At 38.7% G+C, this 12340-nt stretch overlaps 1 protein-coding gene across 1 annotated transcript in view; it reads left to right on the top strand.

The window, feature by feature from the left end:
• Window positions 1–12340, top strand: part of LOC102253161 (nuclear body protein SP140-like protein) — an 84719-nt gene that overhangs the window by 67801 nt on the left and 4578 nt on the right. The window contains exons 8-10 of the mRNA XM_014530177.1: window positions 6150–6254; window positions 8073–8215; window positions 9589–9630. Of these exons, the coding sequence (XP_014385663.1) occupies window positions 6150–6254; window positions 8073–8215; window positions 9589–9630 (290 nt within the window). The remainder of the gene's footprint in view (window positions 1–6149; window positions 6255–8072; window positions 8216–9588; window positions 9631–12340) is intronic.

Below are 12340 nucleotides of genomic sequence, written 5' to 3'. Positions count from 1 at the left end.
AAAAAAAAAACAATGAGGAACATGTTCATACAAATATTTGGGTGAACATATTTTTAATTTTTCTTGGATAAATACTAAAAGAAGTACTACTAAGTCATATTAATTGAACGTAACTGCATGTTTGATGCTTTGTGAATCTGCCAAAGTATTTTTCAAAGTGGTTGTACCCTTTCATATTTCCACTAGCAATGTTTGAAAGTTCCAATTGCTCTGCATACTTACCAGTACTTGGTATTGTTAGTTTGTTTTTGTTTTTAATTATAGCTATTCTTAGGAGCCATTTAATGGTTTTTCTTGCAATTCTAATTTGCATCTCCCTAATAATTAATGGTACTGAGCATCTTTTCATTTACTTGCCATTATCCACAGATCCATTTTGGTGAAGTATTTATTGAAATCTTTTACCCTTATTTAATTGAGCTATCTCTTTTTTTGTTTTGTTTTGTTTGTTAAAGAGTTATTTATATGTCCTGGATTCAAATCCTTTGTTGGTTATGTCTTATAGTCTGAAAAAGCTGACCTTTTCATTTTCTTGGCACCTTTTTTTGAAGAACAAAATTTTTAATATTTGATGAAGTCTAATTCAACAATTTTCCCTTTCATAATATGTAATTTGGGATTCTAAAGAAATCTTCTTTGCCTAATTTGAGATCCTGTTTTCTTCAAGAAGTTTTATGGTTTGATGTTTACATTTAGCTCTATGATCCAGTTTAAGTTCATTTTTGCATATGATGTTAGCTAAGAACTTTTTTTTTTTTTGGCATAGGGATATTCAATTGTCCCTGCAAAATTTGTTGAAAATACAATCCTTTCTACATTGAATTAATTTGCTTTCACATCCATTTGAAAATAAATTGGCCATATGACTTTGAGTGTATTTCTGGAATTCTTTTTCTGTTCCATTTACTTACATGTCTACCCTTATGTCAATACTACAGGATTTGATTACTGTAGCTTTAGAATGAGTCCTGAAGTCAGGTAGTAAGGCCTACAATTTTGATTCTCTTTTTCAAAATGCTTTTAGCTCTTTTAGGCCCTGTGCTTTAGGAAACTTCTTTGATCTTTAATATTAGCCACTTTTTAAAAATTTGTTTCACAGAGGAAGGGAGAGGGAGAGAGAGAGAGAAACATCAATGATGAGAGAGAATTGCTGATCAGCTGACTCCTGCACACCCCCTACTGGGGATGGAGCCTGCTACCTAGGCACATGCCCTTGACTAAAATCAAACCTGTGACCCATCAGTTCGCAGACCAATGTTCTATCCACTGAGCCAATCTGGCTAGGGCCATTTTAGCCACTTTTAAGATCATGTCACTTTCCAAGGTTCCTACTGAGCTCCAGCCATATGGCTATGTTAGGGCCTAGGCCAGTGATGGCGAACCTTTTGAGCTCGGCTTGCCAGCATTTTGAAAAAGCCTAACTTAACTCTGGTGCACTGTTACATATAGAAATTTTTTGATCTTTGCAGCCGCAGATATTCTGTTAGTAAATTAAGAATTAAAATGGGTATCTGGAACATGACATGAAGAATTTATTTCAGTAACTCTTTAAAAGGTGTTGAAAGTCCCTTTGGAACCGGTGTGACCAATATTCGTAAATGTTCTAGGTCACTTTAAAATATGTACATTTGAACTCCTTGCTGGGTTCCGGCTTCTCCCTTCATAAAGGCTCTTTATCAAGCACACTGTTTAAATTTACTGGATCCGTGGTAAATTAGGTTGTATTTGTTCCATCATGTTGGATAGAGATGTGTTAAGTTTTCCAAATGATTACATTTGCCAACTCCTCCATGTTCTGTTGTTTTACATTAAAATTTTGATGCCTTTTATGATTGTTATAACTTAGATACCTTCTTATTTTATAGTTCCCCTTTATCCTTATCAATGCTTTTAACCTTCAAATCTTTTTTTTTCAGGATGCTAATATGGCTACATTAACTTTTATAGTTTTTACCCCTTTTCATAGATTCCCACCCCATGCAACTTTGTTTTATGTCTCTTGTAAAAACACAGCTTTTTGTAATTTTCTCAGATATTTCTCACCTTTAAATAGTTATGCTTTATTTGGTACTTTCATTATGATCCCTGATATATGTGGACTTATACATCTATATTATTGCTAACCATTATTTTTGTATGTTTCTGTGTCTCTTTCCTACTTTCTGAATGATTGAGATAGAATTCTATATTCTACCTTTTTCTCCACTGGTTGGAAACTGGAGGTAAAATTTCTATAATTTCTTTAACCATGCCTTAATTTCAACAGATGACAAGGATCTTAGCATGGATTCCCTCAATCTCAACATCCCATCTCCATCATTTAGCTATTGTTACTAATTTTCTTCTCATAAATTTTGAAACATTATCATTTACTTAAATTTTTCATCATTTTATTCACATCATTTTATGTTTCTTTTTTTGGTTTCAACTTTGGTCTAGCTGAATAAATCCTTGGTTCTTTTAGTGAGAGTGTCTAAGTGTTATATGTGCAAATTTGCCTTTATTTTGAAAGAATTTTTAATTGATTTTTCTATAGAGAGAAGAAGATAGGTGATAGATAGATAGGTAGATAGAAATCTATGTGGAAGAGAAATATCGATCAGTTGCCTCTTGTATGGGCTCCAACTGACCGGGGAGCAAACCAACAACCTAGTAATGTGCCCTGATAGGAATCAAACACACAGCCTTTCTGTGCTAGGGACGGCACTCCAACCAACTGAGCCACACTGTACAGAAAGAATTTTTTGCCAAGATTAAAAAATTCTAAGTCAATGTTTATTTCTTTTTACTATGCTAATATGATCACTGCATTGTCTTCTAGACTCTATTGCAGTGATGATGTGTGTCAGAGGTGACACGGGAACTCCTTTTTTGGTTGATTTTTCTGTTAAATGGCATTTAAAATATAAAATAAATTTCAAAAATATAAATCTTGCCAAAACCGGCTTGGCTCAGTGGATAGAGCGTCGACCTGCGGACTGAAAGGTCCCGGGTTCGATTCCGGTCAAGGGCATGTACGTTGGTTGCGGGCTCACCCCCAGTAGGAGATGTGCAGGAGGCAGCTGGTCGATGATTCTCTCTCATCGATGTTTCTAGCTCTCTATCCCTCTCCCTTCCTCTCTGTAAAAAATCAATAAAATATATTTTAAAAAAATATATAAATCTTTGTTTTACTATGGTTGCAAAGATCAAAAAATTTCTATATGTGACACGACACCAGAGTTAAGTTAGAGTTTCTCTAAATGCTGACACACCGAGCTCAAAAGTTTCCCCATCACTGCTCTATTGTGTGGCTGATGAATATTCTCCTTGGGTTTTAACTGTCATTTTTTGGTTAATAAGCTATTTTTCTTGCCAAAATATCTTTTTCCAACTTTTGAATTATGAAAACTTTAAGGCTACTGAAAAACTTGAACAATTTTACAGTAAACATAGACTCACAATTAGCATGTACTGTGCTTACTTTATCTCATTTTTGTCCATCTATCCATTTCTCGATTCATCCACTAACCATCCTCAACTTTGAAACATTTTAAAGTTGCAGACAATAATACACTTCCCCCAAAACACTTTAGCATGCATATCATTAACTAGATTCAATATTTGTTTGTATTTCTTTTTCTTTTAGATAAAATTTACAATGAGATGTACAAATACTAGATATTTCATTCTATGGATTCTTATTAAAGGGTTCTCCTGTAAAATCCTAATTGTTATCAAGAGACAAAATATGACCATCACCCTAGAACTTAAACAGCTCTCCTCTGAGGAGGACACTTTACTATCCTGGGATAATTAAGAGGGAGATGCTCTCTATTTTATACTGGTCAGAAAATAAATTTGCCCTCTGACTTGGGGAGCTACATTAACTCTAGCTTCAAAAATCTTTGCTATTCACACATCTTTGAAAAGATACTCTGGGGCATGTGGAATTGCATGGCGAATTGGGTACCAACAAATTCACCTCACAAAGCACATTCTGGCTATTTCCCTGTGAGGACACCACTCCACCAGCCAAGATTAACCTGACCCCTGGAGTCTAGTAGTATATTCATTCAAATTGTTTCCTTCAGAATTTAACAAATGTCCTAAACCATAATTTCTTAGGTCTCCTATGACCACCGCTATGGTGCAAGTCACCATGGTTGCATGAGGGAGGCAAGTGAATGTCAGGCTTTCACACAGGAAATGCAATCCCAATGGCACACATGGTGATCCTGAAACAGAAGCATTTATACTTGTTCAGGTTCCTGAGGGGAATATATCAGCCATGGGTAGGGTTGGTCCCTGATCACCTGTAGCCTTAAAATTTTCAGCTCTGTTCATTGTTGATGGGTTTTGGAAAGAGATGGGGGCAATACAGTCTATCCAATCTGTTCTATTTCTTCATGATGTCTCCCGCAACCCTTCATCCAATGACTGAGAATCAGTGAGGGGACCATGTCCAGAAATGTTCTGCCTGGGAGATGCTAATGCTGGCAGCAGCCCCTGATTCCTCACATCTGATGCTGAATTGCAGAATCAGCATCTACATATGTGGTGGGAGAATAAGACAAGAGTGATTTCTTTCAGGACAGTCTTGAAAGACAAATATGGTTAGTGCTCTTCCACCTCCCATACCTCCTAGGTATTGCATCCTCAGGTGCCTGGATCTTTTGCTCTTCCTTCACTACGAAAAATATTGTGGGGGTGGGGGAGAGGAGGAGAGATAAAATATATTGTGTACCATTCATCTCTTCATCTTTGATTCCAATAATCTCATATTGTCACTCACATTTTTCATCCGGAAGGATCAGATACAAGCAGGGAAACAGCATTTCCAAAAAAATATAACCAAAATTATATCTGAAATCTCTAGACACTCTGAAGAGTGGGGAAGAACAATGCATCCTCACCAGCAATGGTCAGAACAGAATCCAGATTTTCATAATTGATCTATATAATGCTATTAATTCCCCACCACTTTTGTCCTTATACAAGGCAGGAAGGAGCTGATCCCTTTCTGCCTAGATTGGGGAAAGATGCCTACGGAGACAAAATACCCATAATAGAGAAATGTGTGGACAGGAGGAGACGACGTCATGGAGTTAGATTATCAGAGCATTCCGTGTAGCTTTTTATCAAGGGCACACCATTGTCAAACTGTAATGGTCAAGCAAGTCATGCAATTTGCAGATTGTTCTTGAGCTTCCTCAGCTCCTCTTTCAGCTTTGGAGAATAACCAAAATTATATCTGAAATCTCTAGACACTCTGAAGAGTGGGGAAGAACAATGCATCCTCACCAGCAATGGTCAGAACAGAATGCAGATATTCGCAATTGGTCTATATAATGCTATTAATTCCCCACCACTTTTGTCCTTATACAAGGCAGGAAGGAGCTGATCCCTTTCTGCCTAGATTGGGGAAAGATGCCTACGGAGACAAAATACCCATAATAGAGAAATGTGTGGACAGGAGGAGACGACGTCATGGAGTTAGATTATCAGAGCATTCCGTGTAGCTTTTTATCAAGGGCACACCATTGTCAAACTGTAATGGTCAAGCAAGTCATGCAATTTGCAGATTGTTCTTGAGCTTCCTCAGCTCCTCTTTCAGCTTTGGAGAAAGTTGATGTGAGGGACAAATGAGGCAAAGTAGAGAACATGACTAGCAGGTAGACACTATCTTCAGGGTTAAGTCATCATTATCCTCTCCCTGAGTCAGAGATCAAACAGGGAGATACAAATATAGTCTCTGATTCTGTCTCCAGCTACCTAACTGCACTGGAAGAGCATAGATGGAGACCTTCCTTCAGAACGGGACAGCAGCTGTAGGTTTCATTGTCATGAAAGAATCAGGGGAAGGGATGACTGCATTGAGAGTTACTACAGTTTTATAGAAGCCTGGTAGCACTCTGCTAAGGCATTCTGATTGTGTGAGATTTGAGAGGTGAGATGAAGGTAGGCATTCTTTTGTTGTGCATCAAAAATGCCACTGGGCACATGCCACTGGGCACATGCCAATGACAGAAAGACTTTGAAACTCTGAAGATTTGTGGCATAAAGTTTCGTAAGTACTCCTATGTCTTCATAGAAACAATCTCAACATGGGAGGAAGTTGTATTTGTGCAGTTGTAAAATGAGACACCATGAAGAATCTTCTTTCTCAGGGGGAAAAATGCACACAGATGTGGAAGTGGATTATACGGCTGAAATCCTTCCTGTGACCTGTGGGGAGATGGTGGGCATGTTAATTAAGAGAAAATTGAAACGAGGTAAGTTTCAAGGTCTACTTTCACTTATAAGCCCTCCATGAAGGAATCACGAGAAGTAATGGAATTACCCATGTAAATTACCCATTGTTTAAGGAATTGGGGCCCCAATTTTGTCTTGAGAAGAGGTAGCGCTCTCTAAGATGATGTTTTTATACTTTAAGAAATGGTACATATTGTGTTCACTTCCACATGGATGTATCCATGAGGATGCCCAAGGAACCAAAGAGAAGTGCAGAAATGTCAGTCTGTGGATGGAAAATATTGCATACTTTATTTTGAATCAGCCTCCACCTTCATATCCTATACCCCTTCTGGAAACCATCAACAAGACAGGGTGTTTGTTGTAGTGAGGAGTTCACAAAATTTAGAATCAGAAAACCTGAGTCCCAGCCTCAGCTCTACCAAGAGTGACTTAGTAAAGATTGGGACTTTTCTGAGCCTGAAACTTCTCATCTAATAAATGGATAATAATTAAAAACCTGCCTCCTGGTGTGACTTTGAGACAATGTACATAATGACTGTAAATGTTTTCTGATTTGAACATTATAAAGCTTTCAAATAGTTGTCTATTATGATGAACTCCATATCAGATTAGTCTTAATGTGGGTATGTGAATAAATAATATGTTTGCATCAAAACTATTTTTAAACAGCTTTACTGAGATATAACTCACATATATACTACTAATTCACCATTTTAAGTGTAGAATTCACTGTTGAGCTTTTTGTTTCTGTTTTGTTTATTCACAAGATTATACAACCATCATTACAATCTAATTTTAGAACAGTTTTGTCCCCCACTAAAGGAAACACCATGTCTCTCAGGAGTCAATACCGACTCCCACCTCACCCCACCATGCAGCCCTATGCAACCACTCATCTATTTTATGATCTATATACTGGCCTATCCTATATATTTCATATCAATTGACTCATATAACATGTGCCTTTTGGTGACTGGTTTTCACTCAGCATTATGTTTTCCAGGTTCATATGTATATATCATCCATTATACTTTATTCTTTTTTATTGTCAAATAATATAATAGCCCATGGTGTGGAGACACAGTAACGCATTTATCTATCAGTTTAGGTTTTCTCACCCTTTCACTATTATGAATAATGCTGTTTTGAATAAAGATTTTGGTGAACCTGGTTTTTTAATTCTTTTCACTAAATACTCTGGAGTGGAATTGCAGGATTATATGGCAATTCAATGTTGAACTTATTGAGAAAAATCAAAATTATTTTCCACAGTATGGCACAAGTTTATATTCCCACCAGTAAAATCTGAGTGCTCTCATTTCTCTGCATCCTCACCAACACTGCTTATTGTCTATCTTTTTCATTATAGCCATCCTAGAAGGTGTGACGTAGTATCTAAATGAGGTTTTTATTTTATTTTCTCTAATGAATAATGTTATTAAGTCTATGACTATCTTTTATCTATATATAAGTAAAATTTTCCACTGAATAATATTTCATAATTACTTTAAAGTCAGTTATCCATGATTCCACATAAGAAAAATATCAGCCCAATAATGCCATTGAACTGGAAGGAAATCATTGTAATACAGGGCACAGATGTTGCCTTAGTGTCAGTGAGAGCAGCAGGGCAGGGCCTCCATTTCAGATTTCACTCCAAAGTAGAAAATCTCCTTACATGGTATTTACAGGCTGGGTTTGGGGATTCTCAAGTATAAAAGGTGAGGCTACACTCTTCTGCTAGTGATCTTGAACCCAAATTGGGTGCCTGTAGATCCAGTGTCTGAGCTCTGAGGACAAGGAGGTGTCAGGATCAACTTATCCCGGTCTTACAGGAGCCACGGTGAAGTGTATAAGGAGAGAGGATGGAAATTGGTACACCCCCAGGGAATTTGAAGTTGAAGGAGGCTATGAAAAATTAAGTAACTGGAAGAACAGTGTGTACTGCGCTGGGACACCCCTAAGATTCCTGAAAGAGGTATTCCAGTGATTTTCCTTGTTGTATTTGAAGAAAAGGTCACTATTTGCTCACCAAATATATGTTGTGTCATGGCTAGAGCCCTGAGGTCCCCTAACATTATCCTTTCCTGGAGGGAGGCACCCCACACTCATAAGTCAGGACAAGACAGCACATTGATGTTGTCAAAGGGGCTCGGTTGGGGCAGGAGCCTGGAGGAGGGAAAGGTCATTCTGACTGAGGTGCTTGCAGACAACTTTAGCCACTGAAAGAAAGGAGACAGTTTATGCCAAACAAGTGGTCAGAAGGCACTCGAGAGAAAGAATGTTGTAAAAACCAGAACCATGACTAACCTGGTTCCTCAGATTGAGGTAGATGGATTGTGTGTGATAAGGCATAATCCATCAATTGGGGCGGGGGGGTGGGAGGGTTGGAGGGATTTAATGCCAAGCTAAGGATTTTAAACTCATAGCATAGACCAGAGATGGCGAAACTTTTGAGCTCAGCGTGTCAGCATTTTGAAAAACCCTAACTTAACTCTGGTGCCGTGTCACATATAGAAACGTCTTGATATTTGCAACCATAGTAAAACAAAGATTTATATTTTTGATATTATTTTATACATTTAAATGCCATTTAACAAAGAAAAATCAACCAAAAAAATGAGTTTGCGTGTCACCTCTGACACGCTTGTCATAGGTTCGCCATCACTGACATAGACAATGCAGAACCTGAGGTGTGAAATGACATATGTGAAACAGTATCTCAGACAACATGGGGCCTGCAAATGACTTCACTGTCTTTCAGCCCAAGATACCTATAGTGAACCTACAATGCTCAGCTCTAATGTCACCCCTCTCTGAATATTCCCTGACTGACCTGCCTTGTCATCCCTTCTCTGGCCTCTCTGACCACACTATTAAGGCCCTTCTCACAGTTTTATACTTATCCTTTCATGCAAACCCTTGCTCTCCTAGATCCCTCTAGGGTTTATACATCTTTGTGTGCCCAACATTGTGCAGAGTATCTGACACGCAATAGCTGTGGGACAAGTATGTGTAAGTTGAACAGCCCTGGTGTGAGGAAATAACTTGAGTGGCACTGGTGGGAATGGAAAGGAAGTGAAAGCTGTCAAAAAGATTGTGAAGGAAATGAAAACTTAAGTAAATAAGAACACAAAAGAAAAGGAAAAAATTCTAAGAAGGATTTTCCAGCTACTATTAATGAATTCTAGAAGAACAGCTGAGGAGAGGAAGATGGTTTCTCATTTAGACATCTTGGTTTGATCTGACAGTGGAATATCCAAATAGAAATATTTGGGAGGAGGTTGTAATGCCAGACCCACAAAACATAAACACAAGCTAACGATACACTTGGATCTTTTACTCTTTCAGTATCTACCTGAACTTCCAGGAAAAGGTGGCGTGAAGAAAAAGGTGATTATTACTTTATACAAGTCCATCCAATTGTCTGTCTCCAAGGACAATTGTATATGTATCCAAGTCTATTGGTTGATCTCTTCCCACCCACCCTCCACTGCCTTCCCTCTAAGGTTCAACAGACTGTTCATGCTTCTATGTCTCGGAGGTCTATTTTTGTTCATCAGTTTATTTGTTATTATATCCCACATATGAGTGAGATCATGTGATACTTAGAATTGTTAAAATGACTCCAGACGATTTTGATACACAACTTACTCATTCTATGACTTAAGGAGAATACTAACGCCTGTGCCTCAAACTAGACCAACTGATTCAGCATCTATGATGTTGGGACCAGGAATTTAGTATTTTATATACTCTCCTCTGAAAATTCAAATGTACAGCCAAGCTAAGACACAAAGAGCCAAAGGGAAAAGGCCCTAGACTTGATTACAGATAGGGATGCAAGATTCTTGTGCACTGGCTACATTTGTTATTTCCTTGCTCTTCTGGGAAGATGGTTACCAATCTCTGGAGAATGATGATAGCAGTCTGTGAGTGCTTACAGTGAGGAGAAGGAAAATGGCCCCAGGCCTCCATGTTAGACCCAGTCTCAATCTCCATTAAGGATGTGGTTCAGGATTCTCTGGAACACTGAATGGGAGCTGTTGGCCAGATGTTCCTTGAGCTTTGCACTTTCTCATATATGGCCATTTTTAAAGCGAAAGAAATGACCAGAATACTGATTCTCCCCAGATAAGAATTTTCACCCTAAAGCCAGAGTGACTTTTCATCTTTTATTACTTTCTGCATGAAGAGAAACAACATAGCTGTGTTGCACATTACTGTGCCCATTTACTTCAAGATGGACATTTGTGATCTTTGTGGGCTGCTAACAGAGATATAATACAGACTTTGAGAAACAGAACACTTTTCTCTATGTATTAAGGTGAAAGCATTCATTAGGGTCTTAGCATCCCTGTACACAGTGGACCCTAAAGAGATGGAACTAACAAAAGAAGCTTAACCATTACTGTGAAAAGGAGTGGGCATAATAGGATTTGGAATGTGAGTGAGAGTATAGACCAAGGATGTATTCTCAGGTTTGTGGTCAAAGGCAAATATTTTATGAAATGGAAGCACCAGGAAAGAACAGGTAGTGGGTGTGGGGACAGGATTATACATTGTAATTCTTTTCACTAAATACTCTGGAGTGGAATTGCAGGATTATATGGCAATTCAATGTTGAACTTATTGAGAAAAATCAAAATTATTTTCCACAGTATGGCACACATGGGAATGTAACTGCAGCTTTGAGAGTCATTTGATTATCTGGGGCAATCAAATGGCCAAATATCTAAACCTCAGGGATTCCGTCTAAGTGATAGAAGAGGAGAGGACAAAAAGGGAAACAGATAGAGCAGTGAGGCTGATTGACTAAACCCAGGAGAGTAATGGCACCAACCCCATGTGCTTGGAGAAAGGAGAAATGGTCCTGGCAGAGAAAAGTGGGCACTGTCATCCCTACCTCTTCCTGCTCCTCAATGGACCACATTCCCTCCACCCAGCACTCATCAATGGGGGCCAGTCCCCAATTCAGTCTCATTTGTGTCACTGAGATGGTCACAAGAGGGTAGGAATTTCTCCAATAAACAATGGGATAGATAGGATGTTTCTATCTATAGAGCAACCCAGAATCTTCTGGGTTCTCTAAGAAGGCAGAACCAGGAAAGCAACCAGGAGCAAATATAGTTCCTGATAGTTCCTGATTCATACGTAAATGCTGATTCTCATTTAAAAGAAAGAATAAAGGGGTTTTCTATTTTAATCACCTCCTTTTCACCCCATTGGTGAGGGAGGGATGTCTACCACACAGTTTGGGGGACAGCAAGTAATGGCATCTGTCACTGGACAGATGGATTGACAGATATTTATTAGTCACATATACTCCTAAACCAAGGAAGGAGGGCAGTGCCAGCCATGCAGGCCTCATCAAGGTTGCCCTCAGGAACAGAGGGAGCAACCAGGGGCTGTGGAAGGTGGGTTATCCCCTGGTTTCCCTGGAAGGTTATGGCATGCTTGTTTAAATAATTTCATGGCTGACAGGGAACTGAAGCTTGGTATTCCAGGCTGAGCAGGGTTACACATGGCCCCTTGACAAGAAGCATTGTTTAGCTGTGGGACCTTATCCAGGAGAGCAGATTGGAAAGTGGCACTTGCAGGTAGGCTGTTAAACACCTTCTCAAGTTTACCAAATGTCACAACAGCACATAATATTGAACTTTAATATTAATCCTTACAGTGCATTTTCTTGATTAGGATAGGGCTCAGGCACAGGCTAGCTATTTCCATGAATACATATGTTTGTATATAACACAGTGTATCTTCATATCTGCTCTATAAATTTGGTTGAGTTCAATGAATAGATGTTATGCCACAGGATTTGGATGGAAATACTGTCAAATTTTATCTTCTTCAAATGAAATTAAACGTGGTTAATCGCCACATATTGAGACTGGTAAGAAATCCAGTATCAGTTGTTTAAGGGAGTCCCTCCCTATCCTATCTAATAATAGACAAACATTGTAATTGACCATACCTCTGCTACGCTTCCCATTGGCTAATCAGCAGGATATGCAAATTAACTGCCAACGATGGTGGCCGCCGGCAGCCACGCAGCTGAAGTGAACAGGAGGCTTGCTTGCTCCAGTGATGGAGGAAGCCA

Source organism: Myotis brandtii, unplaced genomic scaffold (assembly GCF_000412655.1).
Source record: "Myotis brandtii unplaced genomic scaffold, ASM41265v1 scaffold727, whole genome shotgun sequence".
In the NCBI taxonomy this organism is placed as follows: domain Eukaryota; kingdom Metazoa; phylum Chordata; class Mammalia; order Chiroptera; family Vespertilionidae; genus Myotis; species Myotis brandtii.
This window is presented reverse-complemented; position numbering and strand designations above follow the sequence as displayed.